The sequence below is a fragment of the Amaranthus tricolor genome, chromosome 9, assembly GCF_026212465.1.
Source record: "Amaranthus tricolor cultivar Red isolate AtriRed21 chromosome 9, ASM2621246v1, whole genome shotgun sequence".
Lineage (NCBI taxonomy): Eukaryota > Viridiplantae > Streptophyta > Magnoliopsida > Caryophyllales > Amaranthaceae > Amaranthus > Amaranthus tricolor.
In genome coordinates, this window is record NC_080055.1 from 18982991 (window position 1) to 19003236 (window position 20246).

Genomic DNA, 20246 nt, shown 5'->3' on the forward strand with positions numbered 1-20246 from the left:
AAGGGGGTGGTCCAAGTGAACGTGATAACCACAAGGATAAACCAAGTATTAAACCTGGGAACAGCATGGAGTTTATGTGTGAACATTATTATGTTTACTTAGCAAAATATGACCCGAATGCTACACTTTAGCCCCACCCACCCACCAACCAGCCCGTAGAAAGAACTACCTAGCAACATAGGTTATAGGTAGCTATACGAACCAGGACCAAAAAATTGAATACTATGGCATGGCTCATGTGCTGCTGGTCCATCATAAGAAAATTTTTAGCTTACACTGAAATGTGCTTGACTACTATAATTTCTTGCAATTAGAATTTAGGTCCCCCATTTTTTGTCGATTTGGATGAAATTTAAAAAAATATCATGAAGGCTTGGGACTAATTTAAGGTTTTTATTTGTTTTTTTTAATATAAAATGTATGTATTGTTTGAAAGACCAGGTTGTTTGGTACGGGCAGTAAGAATATCTTATATAATTTGATATGTGAAATTTTTTCTGTATGCGTGGAAAAAGAATTTTCATACAATAAAAGATGTCTAGTCGAACAAATGTTAGAAAAATTGATATTTATAATCCAACATTTTGCTCGTTCGCTAGGCCTTATCCCACCTTTAGATTATTTTCTATCAATCCAATATTTTTCCTTAATTCGTTGTGAATAATTCAACCTTTGCCTAAGTTTGTGAGTAACATATTCTATGATTACTTATTATTAGTAATATGGTATATTGTGTGCAATGTTTGACAAAAGTTAGATTATTATATTAAAAAATAATCTAAATATGAGATTATTCTCGGCTCACCGCAAATATCTCAAATATTAGATTAATTTTTCCTAAATATTATTAGATTTTATGTTTGTGTAGGATCTCAACAAGTGAAATCAAGGCAATGATTTTTGTAGCGTGGGTATATATTAGTCGTTTACATTAGAGGAATTCTCAATGTAATTCAAAGCAAGCCAAACATGAATTTTCAACTTTTAATTTCAAATTGACATTATCATTAGTGGACAATAAATTTGTTATTTTAGAATAATTTATTTTAATTAATTTTTTACTTTATAATTAGGATAAAATGAATGTATGTGTCAATCATAATCATATAATTTAATAATTTTACTGTAAAATGACAAATGACAGTCTCATAGTCATTTGCCAAATAGATTAAAATTATATTGGGATGTTAAATTTTGATATGGATACTTCTTTAAAATTACATCTAAAAACGATAGTTTATTTAAAAAATTTATTAGAACAATGTCAATCATGTAATTAATATCAAAGCATAATTTTTGACTTTATAAATGACATAATTCGTGATTTAAGGATTTTCTAAATTAAAGAAATTTAATTAGATAGATGCTATCACTACTATTATGTGAACTTATTTCAAAACTTTTTGCAAATAATATGCTTAATTAATTGTATCTTTGTTTAGAAAAGAATTTTCCAAATTATTTAGACAATATTTTTTGCAAACTATGTTTATTGTAGTTAATAAAAACCGTAGCATTATCTTTTAAAAATTTATTTATCATTTTAGTACTTTCTCCGTTCCAAATTAATTGCAACATTATACAAAATAACACTATTCATTCATCACTTTTAATTTGTGATTTGTTTTTATCTATAAGTTAAAACATAGTCAAGTGAGATCTTGTTTGATTCGTCTCATTGCAAAGATTATTAATATAAAACTTTTACAAATTTTTACTATACATAATTAGAGATATTAAGTATTGAATTAGTGAATTAGAGATATTATTAGAAATCTTAAAAATTGCTCGTGTTCTATATTTATCTTTATATTAACAACTCTGTGCATTGCACGAGTTTTATACTAATATTAAAATAATCAAGGAAAAATTAACCAAAATAATCTCCCAAATATTTTCCAAGACTAGAAGAATACCTGAGTTGTTTACCTCGAAGATCAATTCACACACGGAATTAGCAAATTTCCCAACGTGTCCGAGCCAGTGAAAAAGAAAAGTATTATGTAAAAAATTTCTTATTTTCAATCAAATGAAATCCTAAAACGGATTGACCTCAAACATTTTATTGATTTTCGTATAATAATTTCAACTTTTGATTAAATATGAATAATTCTAAATATTAGGGGTGCTTGCAAAGAATGCACCAAGGTAAATCATTTCACATAAAAAATTAAATATAAAATTAAATTATTTAAATTGAAAAATAAAAAAATATAAAAGAAAAATCAAGTAAATTTATTTTTTTATTTTAACTTTTAAGTTTTAATAATTATGATATTTTATTTTATTTTTTCTGTTTTTAATAGCAATAACTCCGGAGTAATTGATTACCATTTGTGTAACAATGTTTTTGGATAATTAATCGTAAATTTAAGATCATTTATGTTTAATCAAAAGTTGAGATAATTATAGAAAAATTAATAAAAAATGGATTTATTATGAGTAATATTTTCAATAATCAACGTTTTAAATTATACTGAAAAAAGTAAAATTCTTTTGAACACTTTTTGCCTCATTGTACGTGACACCCTTTCGATTTTGATTAATCTCTTTAATTCTGTATTACTAGTGATTTATACTTTTTGATTTTGGTGTCACCTTCTCTCTTTTAGTTTGACCATTAAATTCATCATCTCCTTTTATCTCTTTTATTTTTTTTGTTCGCTTTATATTTTTTATTTTATTCTCCAACTGCAAATTAATTATATGATAAACTCCCCTCATGTCAATCTTTAAGTGACTAAAGTTACTTCAATTGGTCTTTTAGTGACCACATTTTCTCCCAATATAATATACAAAGCACACACTATTTTTATCCTTAATACTTTCAATTGGGCGTTAACTAAAAGTTTTAAAAATCTAATATCAATTAAGTACACATAAATCAATATCTCATATAACTATATATATAACTTTGTATCATTAAAAATGCTTAGTTTTATGTCCAACCCAATTTTCCTCATATTTCATTTTAATTCGTGTGAATAAATTATTTTTAAATATAACCATTTTTATTTTCTATACTTTTTCTTATTTCGAAATAACCCACTACTGTAAAGCACTATGTCCAATTTCTTACTCTTTCTACCAAAAGCATATAAATCTAAATAAGTGATGCAGATTGCAGAGGAGTGTAAAAGACATAGGTGGATGAATAGTAAATATCTTTCAAGTATAAAGGTCTCATGGTATATTTTGATATTGCAAAAGAGAAAAAATATGGTTTTTTCGTCGTTCTCTTCTCATTAATATAATATATGAAATTAAATTAATTAATTAAATAAAAATAATAAAAACTATTTAAAATATTTTCTATTTATTAACAAAAATATGAGAAAAAGAAGAATGAGGAGGAAAAGCCAACTAAAATAACGTTAGTTTCTAGAGGTGATCATGGGCGGCCCGGCCCGAAAAAGTGAGGGTTTGGGTGTCAAAATATGGCCCGATGGGCGGGTTTGGGTAGAAAATAAGTGCCCGATTTTTTTTGGGACAGGTTTGGGATTTGGTGTTTGGCCCGCGGGCCGGTCTGGCCCGGCCCGAAATAGTGTGTGTTCATGATTTGCATTTTAAATTTGTTTTATATTATGTATAATATGTAACAATTGTATTTGATTATTTCAATTATTTTTAATTTGTGTTTTAAATTATGTATAATATGCAATAATTGTATTTGTAGTTTTGTGAATTTCTTTGTCTTTTTTGGTTTTATTTATTTTAGTTTTATATTTTTATTTTTTTGCTTATTTACAAATCACGGTGATTGATTAGAAATTATTAAATAAAAAAGTGAGAGTTTTTAATTTAAAGCATTATTGATGAGTGCTTTAAGTTATGGTGAAATAATCATGGTTATCTTAAAATTAATTTAAAATAAAAAATAGAAGAAATTGTTTGGTACAACACTGCAAGCAGCAGGAGGGAGGCAGGGACCATGAGTTTGTCATTTATATTGGCTACTTCAATCTCTTTAGATTTTCAATACTTTATAATAGTATCTTTTAGATTGGATAAACAAATTTTACATAAAAATTTAAAAATTATAAAGTTATTTAAATTTTACATAATATATATAAATAATATGTAACATAGGCCCGCAAAAGCCCGCAAGTCCGCAAAGTGCGGGTTTGGGCAATAACTTTTTGGCCCGGCCCGGCCCGCATAAATGGACAGATTTTTGCCTCTCGGCCCGGCCCGGTGTTTGATCACCTCTATTAGTTTCCTTGACCTACCCCAGTTAAGTATCACAAATTTATATGAGACGGTTTTACGGTGAGACCATTTTAATTGGTTAACCCAATTTACATTTATTTTTAAAATGATGACTTTTTACAGTCTTAAAGTTATCACCTATAACCTTAAAGTGATCACTTACAATTTTAAAGTGATCACTTAGAAAAATAAGTTTTATATAGACTCGTCTCATGATGAGATGGTCTTCTATAAGACTGGCCGGTTAAGTACTCTTGATTCGTGCCCAATAACAAGGTTGGGCTTCCCTCATTATTAATCAACTTTAGTCCTCTTCTTTATAAGCTTTCCGCCCCTTTTATAACTGAGCCCAAACGTATTCTCCCTGCATTCTTGGCTTATTCGATTTTCTAATCACAAAATTCTTGTGAGACATTGTTTGAGAGATCATTTTTAATTGGGTCGGCCTAATGAATATTTTTTGAAATATTGTAAGTAGGCATTAAGGATACGGTAAGTAGGCATTGAGAATAGTATAAGTAGGCATTAAGTTTTAATGGACTGGTTCTGAGAGACGTCTCTCAAAGAGATGGTCTCTCAAGAGATTAGCCGTTTTCTTATAAACAACAAATGTCATGTGAGATCGCCTTATATGGGTGACAAGGTTAGCCAAGCCCATAATTAAAAATCGAAAAATTTGTAAATTTTCAAAAACACAAATTCTTGTACGAGACGGTCTCACTGTGAGACATGCCTCATACTTAAGTTAAATAGCTTAATAATAAAAACTTTTTGCTTATGGGCTTCTTGTTTTGAAATCGTCTCACCGTGAGATGGTCTCATACAAGACGGGCCGTTTCAAAAATAGTTATTTGTTGTTGCCACGTTAAGGGTTAGGATGGGTGTTTAGAAATAGGCAATTTAAGTTTTGAAACAGAAAATTTTAAAGCTAATGATTAGTCTTTTTAAGTCTTGAAATAGGCAATTTGAGCCTTTGGTAAAGGAATGTCGAAATTTTAGGTAGAGATTTTAAGCTTTGGAGTTAGAGATTTTAAGCTTTGAAATAGATATTTTAATTGTAAGATTGGTTAGTTAAAAATTAAAGGGAAATTCCACATGGTAGCATCGAACTTTCATGAAACGCCAGTGGTAGCACTTTTGCAAGATTTTTCCACATGGTAACATCCAATTTATGCCTTATCTAACTATCGTAGCATTTTTCGTTAAATTCTTATCAATTTTCGTTTAACTCACCATTTTGACTTTTCTACCCTTATTAAGTGTTGGTTGTTGTCTTCATAATTTTCGCTAAACATTTGAGAGTGTTGATGAATTAAACGGTGAATTAAACATTAAAATGGTTAATTAAACATTTGAGAGCATAAAAATGATTTAGGGGAAATTATAAAGACAACAACCAACACTTAGTAAGGGTAGAAACGTCAAAATGGTAAATTAAACGGAAACTGACAAGAATTTAACAGAAAATACTACGGCAGTTAGATAAGGCATAAATTGAATGTTACCATGTGAAAAATTCTTACAAAAGTGCTACTACTGACATTTCATGAAAGTTTGATGGTACCTTGTAAAATTTCCCAAAATTAAATTTTAATCTTGAAGAAGAAAAATTAAAGCTTAAAGAAGGGGTTTTAAACTTTAAAATTAATATTTTAAGTGTAAAATAAGTTTTTATGTCTTTAAGGTGGTAGGTAAAAAAAATTAATTAATAGGATGGCTCGGTCGCATAAGTGTGGTGTTCAAATTGGATAATATGTGTTTTTAAAACCTTCTGCATCAAGTCTATTGACTTTTAAGGCCTAGTTGACATAGGCTTGGTGTGGTAGATACAATTATCGGTGTATAATGGCTCATTTGGTTAATTATACTAAATAGTGATAATGATAATTATTTATTGTGTAAATTTTTATGTAATGTACCATGTTATTTGATTAATAATGTTGCTCATTAAAATGTTTTTGTTTTTAGCTTTCCATTACGACTTAATAGCAAGTCTCATGTGAGATCACCTTACATAGGCAACCAGGTCAGCCAACCGGCCCAACCCACAATAAACAAATTAAAATAAACAACTTTTAAGGAAAAATTTGTACTAACTTTAAAAAATATTTACTTAGAGTTGCACTTTAAGGCTGAAAATGGGCATTTTAGACATTGAAATAGATATTTTAAACCTAAAATTACCAATTTTAAAACCAAAGAGTAGTCATTTTTAATTTTACAGTAGGCAATTTGAGCACTTGGTGAAGGAAGGTTAAGGCTTAGAGTAGAGACTTTATTTATTGAAATAAAATTTTAAACTTTGAAATAGACATTTAACACATAGAGTAGTTAGTTAAAATATAAATTTAAACCATGTAGGGGGAACGTTAAGGCTTGGAGAGAGTTTTAAGCCTTAAAATAGTCATTTTAAATCCTAAATGAATGTTTTAAGTCTTGAAATTGGTGGGTAAAAGTAAAAAATTCTCTCTCTCCTATTCACCGTACGTGTCCTATTTACCTTATTTTACACATGTTGAGGCAATATTTTTAACCTTTAATATCTTTAATAGTGCATGATTAAAAATTTTAAAAATTCGATATTAATAATATTTTTATTAAGAGGAATAAAATAAGATCCCACATGACTATAATTAACTTATAAATTAAGAACAAAATACAAATTAAGATTGATTAATGAATAGTATCAAAAAGTAAATGGACAAGTAGGAAGAATAGAAGGGAGTAAAAATTATAAAATATAATAATTTGGACCAGAGGTCGCATAAGTGTGGTGGTCTCATTGGAGAAATTTTTTTTAAAAAAATCGTTTGTATCAAGTCTATTGAATTCAAAGGCCCATTTGGCATAGGCTTGGATGAACTGACCCATTGAGCTAGAGCTGAGTTTGGTAAATATAATTATCGGTGTCGATAATGGCTCGTTTGGTTGATTGTACTAAACGGAGACAATGAGAATTATTTGTCGTGTATATTTTCATGAAATATACCATGTCATTTCATTGGTATTGCATTGGAATAAATTTTTGTGATGAAAATAAGATGATTAAAGTAAAATACACTTAAACTTGCCAAGAGAGCTTTCAACTCAATTTATACCAATGTTTCAATATTTTATTACCATTCTCACTATTTAATACTGACAAACACACAGTGTGAATATCATGTCAAGACTAAGGGTGATAGCATTACTTGTCGTTATGAAATTACAACTTTTTTTTATTACATTGCACCTTTTATTAGTTGTAACATTAATTTTTACAATAAGAGAACATATATAAGTAGATGAAAGGAATAAATGAATTGAGTTCAATGAAGAGAATGATACAATCTGGGGATGTTTTCTATTATTGCGTAAGGTTACTATTGTTGCACCTGTTAGTAAATGAGAGTTTTAGTCTGCCTTATTTAATAAGTTCATCATTAAGTCTAGATTAATTGGTGTACATGAATAGTATTAAGCTAAATATCTTTAAGAATATTAATCTATCTTTAGGAAAATATCACTTCCTTATATTTAGCTTTATTTATAAGAAAAATATGGACATAATATTTTTAGGCTTATTTTATGGGATATGATTTATTCCCATTGTTGTATATATTCTCCATTAAGGTATATGAATCTATACAAAACCATTCTACTTGTACTGTTCATTGTCTTTCTAATTTTTACATGGTATTGAGCAGGTAAATAAGTTTTTTTTCCTGTCTTCTTCTTTCTTTCTCAACATCACCATGGTTGATGGTGAGAGAATACCACCTCTTCCCACAATTACACCTAACTCTTCGTTCTTCCTCGGTCCTCAAGATAAACCCGGTGATCATATTACTCTGGTACGTTTAAAACTTGACAACTTTGATGATTGGTCGTATGCCATTCGTGTATCCCTCACTTCACGCCGTAAATTCAGATTTCTCAACGGGACTATCAATTCCTTTGTTTCACCGTGTACCGAGGAAGATTGGAGAACTATTCATTGTATGCTTGTCTCATGGATCACCAATACATTCCATCCCGAGGTATTATCCATCCTCTCTAAATATGATAATGCAAAGCGTCTTTGGGATGATTTACATGAATGTTTTTCTGTAGTAAATAGACCACGCATACATCAATTGAAAACTGAACTAACTAAATGTGAACAAACCAAAACTATGGCAGTTAATGTTTATTACAGTAAGTTGGGTGTGCTATGGGATGAGTTGGATCATCACGATCCTATAATATCATGTACTTGCGGACACTGTAACTGTAATGTAGGTCAAGCATATGAAAAGGGACGAGACAATGATCGCTTGCAGCAGTTTTTACTTGGGCTTTGTAGTGAATATTATGGCAATCTTCGCTCCACTTTGCTCTCTCAAGTTCCTTTGCCATCATTGAATCGGACATTACAATAAGTAATTCAAGAAGAGCGTGTTCGTGGTATCACTCAAGGTCGTGAGCAGTCTGTTCCGGTGGTTGGCTTTGCTGTCCGTGGACTAGAACGTTATAAACTTGATCGTTCCAAGTTATATTGTACACATTGCAACCGGAAAGGGTATGACAATGCTGGATGTTTCATATTGCACGGTTTTCCCGATTGGTACATTGAAAACTTTGAGAAGTCTAACTCAAAAAATAACTATAAAGGGAAGTCACAAATTGCTCATTCATCTCAAGTTACACACACAAATTCAGTACCTGTTGTGTGTGCAAATAATGCTGTTGTGAACAACAGCTCCGTGGAACTTTCATCTGCTCATTCCATCAGTCACACACCTCGACCAGGGGGATCGCCTCTTCCAGGATTTACAACTGATCAATGGACATCTCTTCTTACTTTATTTGGTAACTTTAATGTCACTTCGCGTCTTCATGGTAAGACCTATCTCTCTTGGCTTATTGATACGGGTAGGGATGGCCACGGAACGGGTTACCCGGAACCAAACCGGTCCCGAACCGCTTGGAACCGGAACAGTTCGCGACAGGTTCTGAACCGGCCCGATCCGCGGAACCGTGAAACTGCCGGAACCGTGAAACCGCCGAAAAAAAATGCATGAACCGAACCTAAGAACCGCGGGTTGGAACCGGAACCGGTCCAACGGTTCCATGGAACCGGAACCGGGACCATTCCGGGTGAACCGGCTCAACGGTTCCATGGAACCGGAACCGGGTTCGGTCCGGGTGAACCGGCCCAGCGGTTCCATGGAACCGGAGCCGTGAAACTAGCCGTTATATAGCCGTTGCCATTTTTCCTATAAATACCCATCACTTTCAATCATTTTCATTCACAACTCATCTCTTCTCTTACTCTCTCTACTTACTCTCTCTACTTAATTACTTAATTACGCAATTATTCTCTTAATTACATAATTAGTTTTTTAATTATTTTTTAATTTAGTTAATTACATAATTAGTTTATTAATTAATTATTTATTTATTTTTTAATTCTATTATTATTTCAATATTATCATGTCTTCTTTTTGAAAAAAGCCTCTAAAAAAGTTACTAAAGTGGCAAAATTATTGGGAGGTTCTAGCTCCAAAAGAAAGGTCACTTCAACTTCGTCGGTATCAACAACACCTTCGATTAGTAATTATAATTTTGAACCAAATTATCCAGAAGGATACGACCAAGAATTACACAATTATGCAGAAGAAGGGGAAAGAGAAATACAAATTGATGAAGAAGAAGAACAAGAAGAGGAACCAACGACCCCTATTGGGATACATAATTCTCGACAGTCATCAACAAGATCACATGAAGAACAACTACAACAACAACAAAGACAAGCTCGTGGTAAACGAGTCAATTTCCAAACTATCGGTTAGTTTTATAATTTTATTCTTCAAATTGATTAAATTTTAAATTATTATTTATTTATATATTGTGGTATATATCTGAGTATGTCTTTATACTTAAATTTAGATGAAGATGAACCAGTAAGACAACCTTTTCCGGCAATGCCACCTCCTAGTGGTAGTGCTGTTTCACATGTGTGGTCGTATTTTACAAAAGAACCAACCGACAATCCAGATGTTTTCTTATGCACTTGTCAAATTTGTGAAAGTCAAGGAGTAAAGCCCTTAATTTCATACAATTTCGCCAAAGGTAAATACTTTTTCAGTTTTTATACATACATTATATATTCATATTTTATAAAAATTTATTTATTGTGTTTTGTGAATACGTGTTAGGTGGTGGTACGAGATCTTTTAACAAACATTTGGCAAAGAAGCATAGAATCACAAAAGAAACTTATGCAGCAAGCGGCAGCGGGACCACAAGTGGAAGCCGACAGTGGGACATTCCCAGCACAGGTACGCCTTTTAAATATAATCGTAACGATATGATTGATGAATTTTCTAAGTATGTAATTTGTGATGAATCGCCTTTTAACCACGGTGAAAGTAGGGCACACGAGCGTTTCACTAGAAAAACTTTGCAACCACAATATAGAGCAATCCCTAAGAGCACTCTTAAAAGACGCACAATTAAATTATATGAATCAATGCGCTATGAATTAATTGAAATGTTTAAATCTTTTAATGGTAGGGTTAGCATAACAACTGATATTTGGTCTGCTCCCCCACATTTAGAATCTTATATGTATGTAACAGCACATTGGATAGATCAAAATTGGATAATTCCAAAAAGAATAATTGCTTTTGAGACAATGCTAGAAAGACATACGGGTGAAAACATAAAATATAGATTAGTAGAGATATGTAGAGAATGGAACTTATTAGATAAGATATTTTGTTGTTCTACCGATAATGCAACCGCTAACATTAAATGTATGAAACTTTTGTATAATGAGCGTGCTTTTAGTTTTATCCTTGGGGGTAGCTTATTACACATACGTTGTTGTGCTCATATAATTAACTTATCTTGCCAAGCAGGTATAAAAAAATTAAGCGATTTATTAGATCCAATTAGAGATATAGTGAAGTGGCTTAGAATTGGAAAGATAAAGAGACGATATAAACAATTATGTGACCAATATCAACTAAAAAAGTGTATTGGTCATTAGATACTCCTACACGTTGGGGTTCAACCAACGATTTATTAAGAAAGGCGATAAGCTTATAACACAACTATATAGTGAGTGTACAGATAGCTATATAACTGATGACACATGAGAATTAGCTATAGGTGTACATAAAATATTAGAAGCGTATGACCACGCAACTAAGATTTTTTCATATGTTTATGAACCGAACGTCCACTTAGTAATAAGTGAGTGTATTACTATTTTTTATCATCTTCTTAAACATACGCATGATGATACTAACCCATATTTAAAGTCGATTCTTGTAAATATGATGGATAAATGGAAGGCATATTTTATCGATTTTCCTTATATTTATGGAATTGCAACCATTTTAGACCCATGTTTTAAAACAGAAGTCCTTACTAAAGTAATTGGATTTTACTACCAATCATTAGATCGCCCGCCTAGTGATGTACATAATTATGTTGGAAGTTGTAAAAAACTTTTAGCAGAACTTTATGTTTATTATGCTAGTGTATATAACCAAAAACGCGATACGTCTAGGCGTGCAAGCGTTTCGGCACGTCCCTCTTATTATAATTCCGTAATAGCTAATATTATGAGCCAAGATGATAGTTTTGTAGGATCATCTTCTTCTTCATCCTCCACTTCATATATAGAATTAGATAGTTATCTTAAACACCACTTTGAAAGTGACCAAGGTAGCTATGATATTTTAGAGTGATGGAAAGAAAAATCTGTAAAATTTTCCATATTATCGAGAATTGCAAAGGATATCCTTGCAATTCCTGTTTCTACAATTGCGTCGGAGTCTGCTTTTAGTGCAGGTAGAAGAGTTTTAGACGAAAAGAGATCTCGTCTTGCTCCACATAGTACTCAAATATGTGTTTGCAAGAAAGATTGGGATCAAGCGGAGATTCGAACACAAGGACTAAGGAATGATGATGATCAAGATGATGATGATGATCTTTCGATGATGATGGATACATCTGCATCATCGTCAGGAGGAAAGTCAGTGGAAGCATCTAACCAACCAGATGATGATGACGAAGACGAATAGGATCAATCGGACAACGATAAATCAATATTCAAAAACTAAAAATAAAAGGTATGACAAAGAACTAGGTGGACTTTGATTCCTTCGGGATACGTAGGCAGCTTAGTATTCCTTTGGGTACTAGGTTCAAGTCCATTTTTTCCCTCTTTTTTTTATTAACAAGCAATGAATTTGGCTAATAATCAAGTAATCATCAAAGGTACGTCCGCAATATTATAGTATTTTTATATTATATAAATATTTAAAGAAAAAATAAAAATGGAACCGATGGTCCGACCCGCCCGTCCCGTGAATTGGATCCGCCGAAACCGCCAAGGAACCGTTTGAAACCGCCCGGAACCGAAACTGGTCGCGACAGGTTCCAAATGAAACTGGAACCGGGTGGAGCCGGAACCGGATGGAACCGGCCCAACCCGAACCGTGGCCATGGCTAGATACGGGGTGTTCAAATCATGTCACTTCGCCTCTGATACTTTCATCACTGAAAATATGGTATTCTTATTACTGACTATGATATGTTCGAGTATAATCCTGTTCCCCATTCTACGAGTATACGTACTCCTGATAATACTCACATATCTCAAACTCATTCCTCTACCTTCTCATCTTCTTTAGAAGATTCTACTACATCTAATCCCACTAGTTCTAATAATGTTCCTTCTACTGATTCTGTTGATATATCTATCTCTGATAATGTTAGTCATAGTGCTACTGATAACAAAAACTTGGGTTGTGGCCACCGTGAGAAACTATCGTCTTTTCGGCTTCGTGACTACGTCGCTAATTCTGTAACCGCCAAAAGTCCATCTCACTCTACACCTACATCTATGTCTTCCTTAGGTACTCCTTATCCTATAGCACATTATATTAATTTGATAAATTTACTATTCCACATAGAAATTTCTTAGCAGCTGTGACCGCTAGGGTTGAGCCTTGATCTTTTAAAGAAGCCATTAAAGACGTTGGTTGGAGAGAGGCTATGCAAAAAGAAATTAAGGCATTGGAGGACTATAACATTTGGTATAAGACTAATTTACCTGAAGGGAAGAAAGCTCTTGGTACCAAATGGGTATACAAGATAAAATATAATTCTGACGATAACATTGAGCGTCTTAAAGCTCGTCTTGTTGTTTTTGGGAATCATCATATCGAAGGTCTTAGTTACAATGAAACATTTGCCCCAGTAGCAAAATGGTAAATGTTCGTGTTTTCCTTGCTATAGCTGCTTCTAAGAATTGGGATCCACATCAAATGGATGTGCATAATGCTTTTCTTCACGATAATCTTGATGAAGAAGTTTACATGAAGCTTGCTTTTGGCTTTACTTCTGATAACCCAGGCATGGTTTGTCGTTTGAAAGGGTCCTTATATGGTCTTAAATAGGCACCTTGATGTTGGTTTTCTAAATTAGTTACCGCCTTAAAATCATATGGTTTTTTGCACTCTTATTCTGACTATTCTCTTTTTACTTACTATAAAGCCTCTATTCAAATAAATGTTCTTGTATATGTCGATGACCTTCTTATCTCTGGAAATGATCCTACTACATTAATCTCCTTCAAAAAATATTTGAGTTCGTGTTTCCATATGAAGGATTTCGGTCGTCTTAAATACTTCTTAGGTATAGAGGTTGCACGTAGTTTATCAGGTATTTTCCCCAGTAAAAGAAAACACACACTTGATATTATTTCTGATACAGGTCTTCTTGGTTTCAAACCTGCTAGTACTCTAATTGAGCAGAATCATTAGTTAGCCCATTCTACTAGTCCTCTACTCTCTAACCCAGATCCTTATCGACGCCTTGTGTGTCATTTGATTTATTTGGTTGTTACTCGCCCAAATTTGGCGTACTCTGTTCATGTTCTCTCCCAGTTCATGCATGAACCTCGCCAAGGTCATTGGGATGTAATTTTGCGAGTTGTTAAATATTTGAAGAAGTATCTCGGTCAAGGAATTTTATTGTCTTCTAACACTGACCTTTCCTTAAAAGGATGGTGTGACTCTGATTGGGCTGCTTGTCCTTTGACTCGTCGTTCTCTTTCTGGATGACTAATTTTTCTTGGTGATTCTCCGATTTCTTGGAAAACAAAGAAACAACCCACTATGGCTCGTTCTTCTGCCGAGGCTGAATACCATTCTATGGCTTCTATCACATGTGAGCTAAAATGGTTAAAAGGTTTACTTTTAAGCTTAGGGGTACATCAACCTAAAGCTATTCCTTTATTGTGTGATAGTCAGTCCGCTCTTCATATGGCCAGGAATCGAGTCCTTCATGAACGAATTAAACATATCGAGGTTGATTGTCATTTTATCCGGGATGCTGTTCAAGAAGAACTCATTGATCCTTCTTATGTGTCTACTACTAATCAATTGGCTGATATCTTTACCAAAACACTTGGGAAAACTCACTACGAATTCTTACTCTGCAAGTTGGGCATTTATGATCCTTACGCTCCAACTTGAGGGGGTGTATTAAGCTAAATGTCTTCAAGAATATTAATTTATCTTTAGGCAAATATCACTTCCTTATATTTAGCTTTATTTATAGGAAAAATATGGACATAGTATTTTTAGGCTTATTTTATGGGATATGATTTATTCCCATTCTTGTATATATATTCTCCATGAAGGTGTATGAATCAATAGAATACCATTCTACTTGTACTGTTCATTGTCTTTCTAAATCTGACAAATAGCTTAGGAGTTATGAGTAGATGAAATGCCAAAGGTTGTGACTCGTTAATTGTTGCAATTATTATTTGACATCTTTCTTCCCCTGTAAAAGATGCTTTGAACTCATTTTCTAGCAAGAAAACAAGTAAACAATTTTCTCACTTTATCTTTTTTCTTCCTTATTTCCATAGTTTTTCTCTACTTTCTTCCCGTTTTTCCAAAGTGCATCCTATAAGTCTTTAATTTATCATCACATTTGAACTTTTGTTAATGACTTAAATTAGATGTTTCACAAATATAGGAAAATTCTGCTTGTTTGGTTGACATAAATATGTTTCAACACAGAGGAAATGAAACTTCTTAAAATTATGAAAAAGAAAAATATATGATCAAAGCAGATATGAAAAACAATAATTATTGGGTAATTAAAGTACATTTCTAGTTCCCTGCTACTATTTGGATATACTAGAACTACAAGCAAATTCAATCTCAGCAATTTCACATTCTTTTTCACTTTCATGTTATAATTATACGAAGTATATATAAAGCCGACTCCAATTTTTTGCGATTAAAACTTTGTCATTCTTCTAGTTGCTGAATTAGTATGTGCATTCATACACAAATTGTTCTGCATGAACCCAACGAACATGTTTCAGATTGAAAATGATACATTATAAATAAAAACTTTGCGCTAACAAGCTCAAATCACCAAGTGAAAACTTTTGGTTAGAGTGATTTTTAATTTGATACTAGGAACCGATCTAAGGGATGGTTATGGACTTAGGGGTCCAAATTCCCTCCATTCTTTGTTTTAGGTGAAAAGTTTAGTGCCATTCATAAAGACCGTGTAACTAAACATACAATATATACTTTATAACATAACATAGAACTTCAATCATCAGATTAACCAAAACTTCATTGTTTGGCAATGTAGATTATTACTTCCTCCGTTCTAAAATATTTGCAACATTTACTTTTTCATGCATTTCAACGTACTAATTTAATCCTTAATATCTCTAATTATGTATAATAAAAAATTATAAAAACTTGATATTAATAATTTTTGTATTGAGACACATCAAACCAGATTCGACTTGACCATATTTTAACTTATAGATTAAGAATTAATCAATAATTAAGATCGTTGAGTGAATAGTACAATATTTATAATATTGCAACTTTGCAAGTAATTTAGAATTGAGGAAGTATGCACTTTCCTAGACCGGAAAATGCATCACACTGCCTCACTCATGAGTCATTACATACTTCCTTCATTCCGAAATACTCGCTACATTACGTTTTTTGACACTATTCATCGTTCAAGCTTGTATTATATAACGACTAATGTGTAAGAAAAATATAGTCAAGTGAGATTTTATTTGAGTCCTGTAATCGCATACATTTATTTTGTTAATTTTTTAAAATTTTTGGATGTTTATAATTCAATATATAAATGATCAAAATAATATATTAGAATCTGTAAAAAGTCAAATATAGCAAGTACAGTACAACGTAATTACATAAAAACTGTCAAATTTTTCATTGTTACAAAGCATAAAGCACACTCAATCATTATTAGAAACCTAGCAATAATCATCATCATCATCGATCAACAACAATCAACAATCAGCGATCAACGATCAACAAATAATCAAACCAAAACTACCTGTAACTTCTCTAATCCTGAAGAATAGGTCTCAAATTCTTAACATTCAGACACACCTGAGGATTGAAAAACTCGGTATACATCTCCATCAAGAACTTATCAACTATATCAAGATAAGCTGGACATGTAAGCCTTGAATAATAATGCAGAAACTCTTCAAAATCAACCTTATTATAATCAACATTTCCCTTATCCATCATCTCTAATTCCTTTAATTTCTCTTCTACAAAACACACCCTTTTTTCTCTTACACTTCTTGAACACAATTCAGCCTTCCTCATAATCCCTGGGTTTATTATATTAAACCTCTTCTTCTTCAAAATATCTCCATTTTCTGCATTAATATAACTTTTTTTAGTCTCAAAATCACCATTTTTTTCTGGGTTTTTCACATTTTCTTCAGTTATTGCAGAAAAATTGATGCTTTCTCTCTGACAGTCTTGTAAGAAAAACTTGTGATTCTTTTTTTGAGCCTTTTTTTTCATCTTTTTCTTGGATAAATCCCATTGATTTGTGAACTCATTGTAGAAATTATCCAAATCATTGTTATGATCCAATTGATCATTTGGATTGGGCCCACAAGAGAATGGGTGAAATGGAGGTGTTTTAGGTAGTTTCTGATATGTGTTTCCTGTTGAAAGAAATGACTTGAAATTTTCTAATGTTTTCTGAAAAAACTTCTTAGTATTGGTTATGGAGTTTCTTAGCAACATTTTTTCTGTTTTCTAAAGATAAATGATGTTGGTTTTGAGAGCCCTTCATAAACATATACTTTAAGAAAAGATCATGAACAAAAATTATGTTTTTTTCTTTTTATTTTGGTAAATAAAAGAAAAAAAATGGTGGGTGGTCAAAAATATGAGTCATAAAACTTTATTGTAATAAGGAAGTGTTTGGATCCAAAGTTTTTTGAAAGCCTTATTGGGGGAAAATGGAGAGTATATTATAGTGTAATTAAATTGTTAATTTAAAGTGCACTTTAGATTTATGTACCTTTTTTGATGGTACATTTTGGTTGGTGTGTATGCACTTTAGGGAAATGACAAGCTCCTTAATCTTGATTACATTCTAATCTCTTTCTTGCTTTAATTATGTATCTTTTTATCCTTCTTGTTCTTCCATTAATGAGTGCTCCCTTGGATTAATAATTTGTACTTGTGAAACATTTTATAATGTACTTTGTTTCTAAAAAATAACTCGACATGTGAGTCGGATCCATATCAATTTGAGAGTAAGTATCAGTTTTACAGGTATGATTCTGAATTCGATTTTAATGTAACGATTTCCCCTTCTCTCGCCCTATCCCATGATCTATCAAAGTATTTATTCTTTTGTTTTTCACACAATTAGTTTTCAATATTAGAACAGAACAACTCCCAAAAATTTTACAATTTTGATGAGTCCTATTTTTTACTTAAATAGTTTTTTTGTCCACATTTTCTTGTTTTTCTCAATTGACCAAGGTGAAATAGAAACAAAATAATAGTTCTAGTGTTTATGTTTCGAGCACCTCTAATTACTTTTCATTTATTTTCTAGACATTGTCATGACAGTTAAACATTACTACAATAAGCTTTTGATCGAGTAATATAGGTTAAAAGTGGTAAGTTGCTCGAACTAACTAGCCATAAAAACAACCTGAAAAATTATGACCTATGACATTTGAGCACATAGATTTGGAGAAATGTCATACTCGGACAAAGAGAGGTAGCTATATTTAGACTCACGGTTCGTGTTTATGAAGACTACCATTACTATTATTTGACAAACACATCTTTGGAGATAGTCATATGTCAACTACTTCTGTTAACCAAATCAATGTTTTTGGATGTGACCAGCTGGTTTATTGATAAATGTTTCCCTCATAGCCCATTCGATTATAGAATATAATCATAGTTATTAGCCATAGCTTTACTTATCATCTCAATATTCTACTTGAAAATTGGATCTGAATGAAGGAATATAACGAATAATTTATATCCGTACTCAACCTAGAGTGAGGATAAAGATTAGGAATATGGTCAATAATAACCAAGAGCGCTCTACACAGGGATATATAAGTAACATCAAGTCCTGACAAGTCAAACTTCGTCAAATTACGACACGCTCAACTAGAATTGAATTATTAGAATTATTACATGGGACAAAAAGATACTACTTACTAGTGCTAAATGTATTATGTCATTCTAATTTTTTCACAATTTTTCATCATCACTTTATACTATCCTTTAAATGGTAATGCTTAGCATGAATTTTGTGAAGAAATTAAGACGTTCAATTAGAATAAAGAATATAATTAACACGCTGAGTGATTTTTCTACCAAGATTACGCTTATTTTTCAGTATCATTCTTACTATTAAATGTCGATAGTGAATCGAACCATTATTATTAAACCGTTATTATTGAACGTTTGATATGTATCATCAGTGATTAGCAGAGACTATAGGAGGACAACACGCTTGTTATCTCAAAGAGTGAAAATGAAAACAAATTCAGTACTACTTTTACCGCGAAGAGGCTGTGGCTTAAACTTCGAATAAATTGGAATTATTTTTATATTTAAAATTGCTCATAAAAATTATATTTTGCCAATATTAAGACATTTATAATACTCTATATGTCCCATAATATTTTTAGTACATAAATATTTAGAAAATGAGAATATTAAATTAAGTAGTCAGAAATAATTGTAAAGAAGACAATGACGATAGAGAAATTATGTAAATAAAAATCAAACAAAATATAGAAAGTAGAAATATTCATTGGAGTCATCGAGTAGATTTTGAGTTAGGTGTTCTGGGTCGATTTAAAATTGAATTTGCATTCATATTAATATTTACATAATTATAATTCATTTTTAAAGTCAGATCAAATTAAATTCGTCTACAAGATCAGATAAATTTTGGATGGAAAGCAAGGGTCCGTAATTCCTATGTTGTATTAGGTCACCGTGATTGCCGCACAAGCTAAGAAAGAGAAATGGAATTGTGTTCCCAAAGTAAGTCTATGCTTCCATGCTTTCATCTTTCCACACCTTCTAATCAAAATTATACTACTATCAACCAAACACCGTCTTATATTACTGTAGACACCACTTTTATGCTTAGCAATTGCCGTTTCGAATTTGAGTAGCTATGAAATTATTTTTCTTGTTTATTGACAAAGAATAAGAGAATCTTATTTTTGTTGTTTTTAGACTTGCTTTCTCTTTTATCTTATCCCTCTTCTTTTTCTACTTCCTTTTTAGAGGAATGAAACCTTCATGAAAAATAATTTGGTTTTGGCGCCATTAACAATGGCAACTTGAAACTATTCACCAAAATACTCCCTCCGATACTTCTATTGAAATATCATGTCAATAAAAAGCATACAAATATTTTTTTTTCAATCAAAATTCACTTAAAATTTTCATTTATGCATTCATAAGGGGTTTGTAACTCTATTAATTTTTAGATTCAATAAAAATATAAATAACTGAAATATCAGAGACATACTAAAATGAAAATCTTAAGTTTACAAAGAGATAGGCTATCTATATATATAGCCTTCAACAATCAGAATGAAATAAAGAATCCTTAAACTAAGAGTTAGTTATAACAAACTTTTACATACTGTTATAACATAAAAATACCTATCTAAACAA

The 20246-nt window shown here is 31.6% G+C and overlaps 1 protein-coding gene across 1 annotated transcript; it reads right to left on the reverse strand.

The window, feature by feature from the left end:
* Window positions 1-16419: 16419 nt before the first annotated feature.
* Window positions 16420-17509, reverse strand: LOC130824588 (uncharacterized). The gene has a single exon (XM_057689650.1). The coding sequence runs from the start codon at window positions 17313-17315 to the stop codon at window positions 16614-16616; it is 702 nt and encodes a 233-aa protein (XP_057545633.1). The 5' UTR covers window positions 17316-17509; the 3' UTR covers window positions 16420-16613.
* Window positions 17510-20246: the final 2737 nt, after the last annotated feature.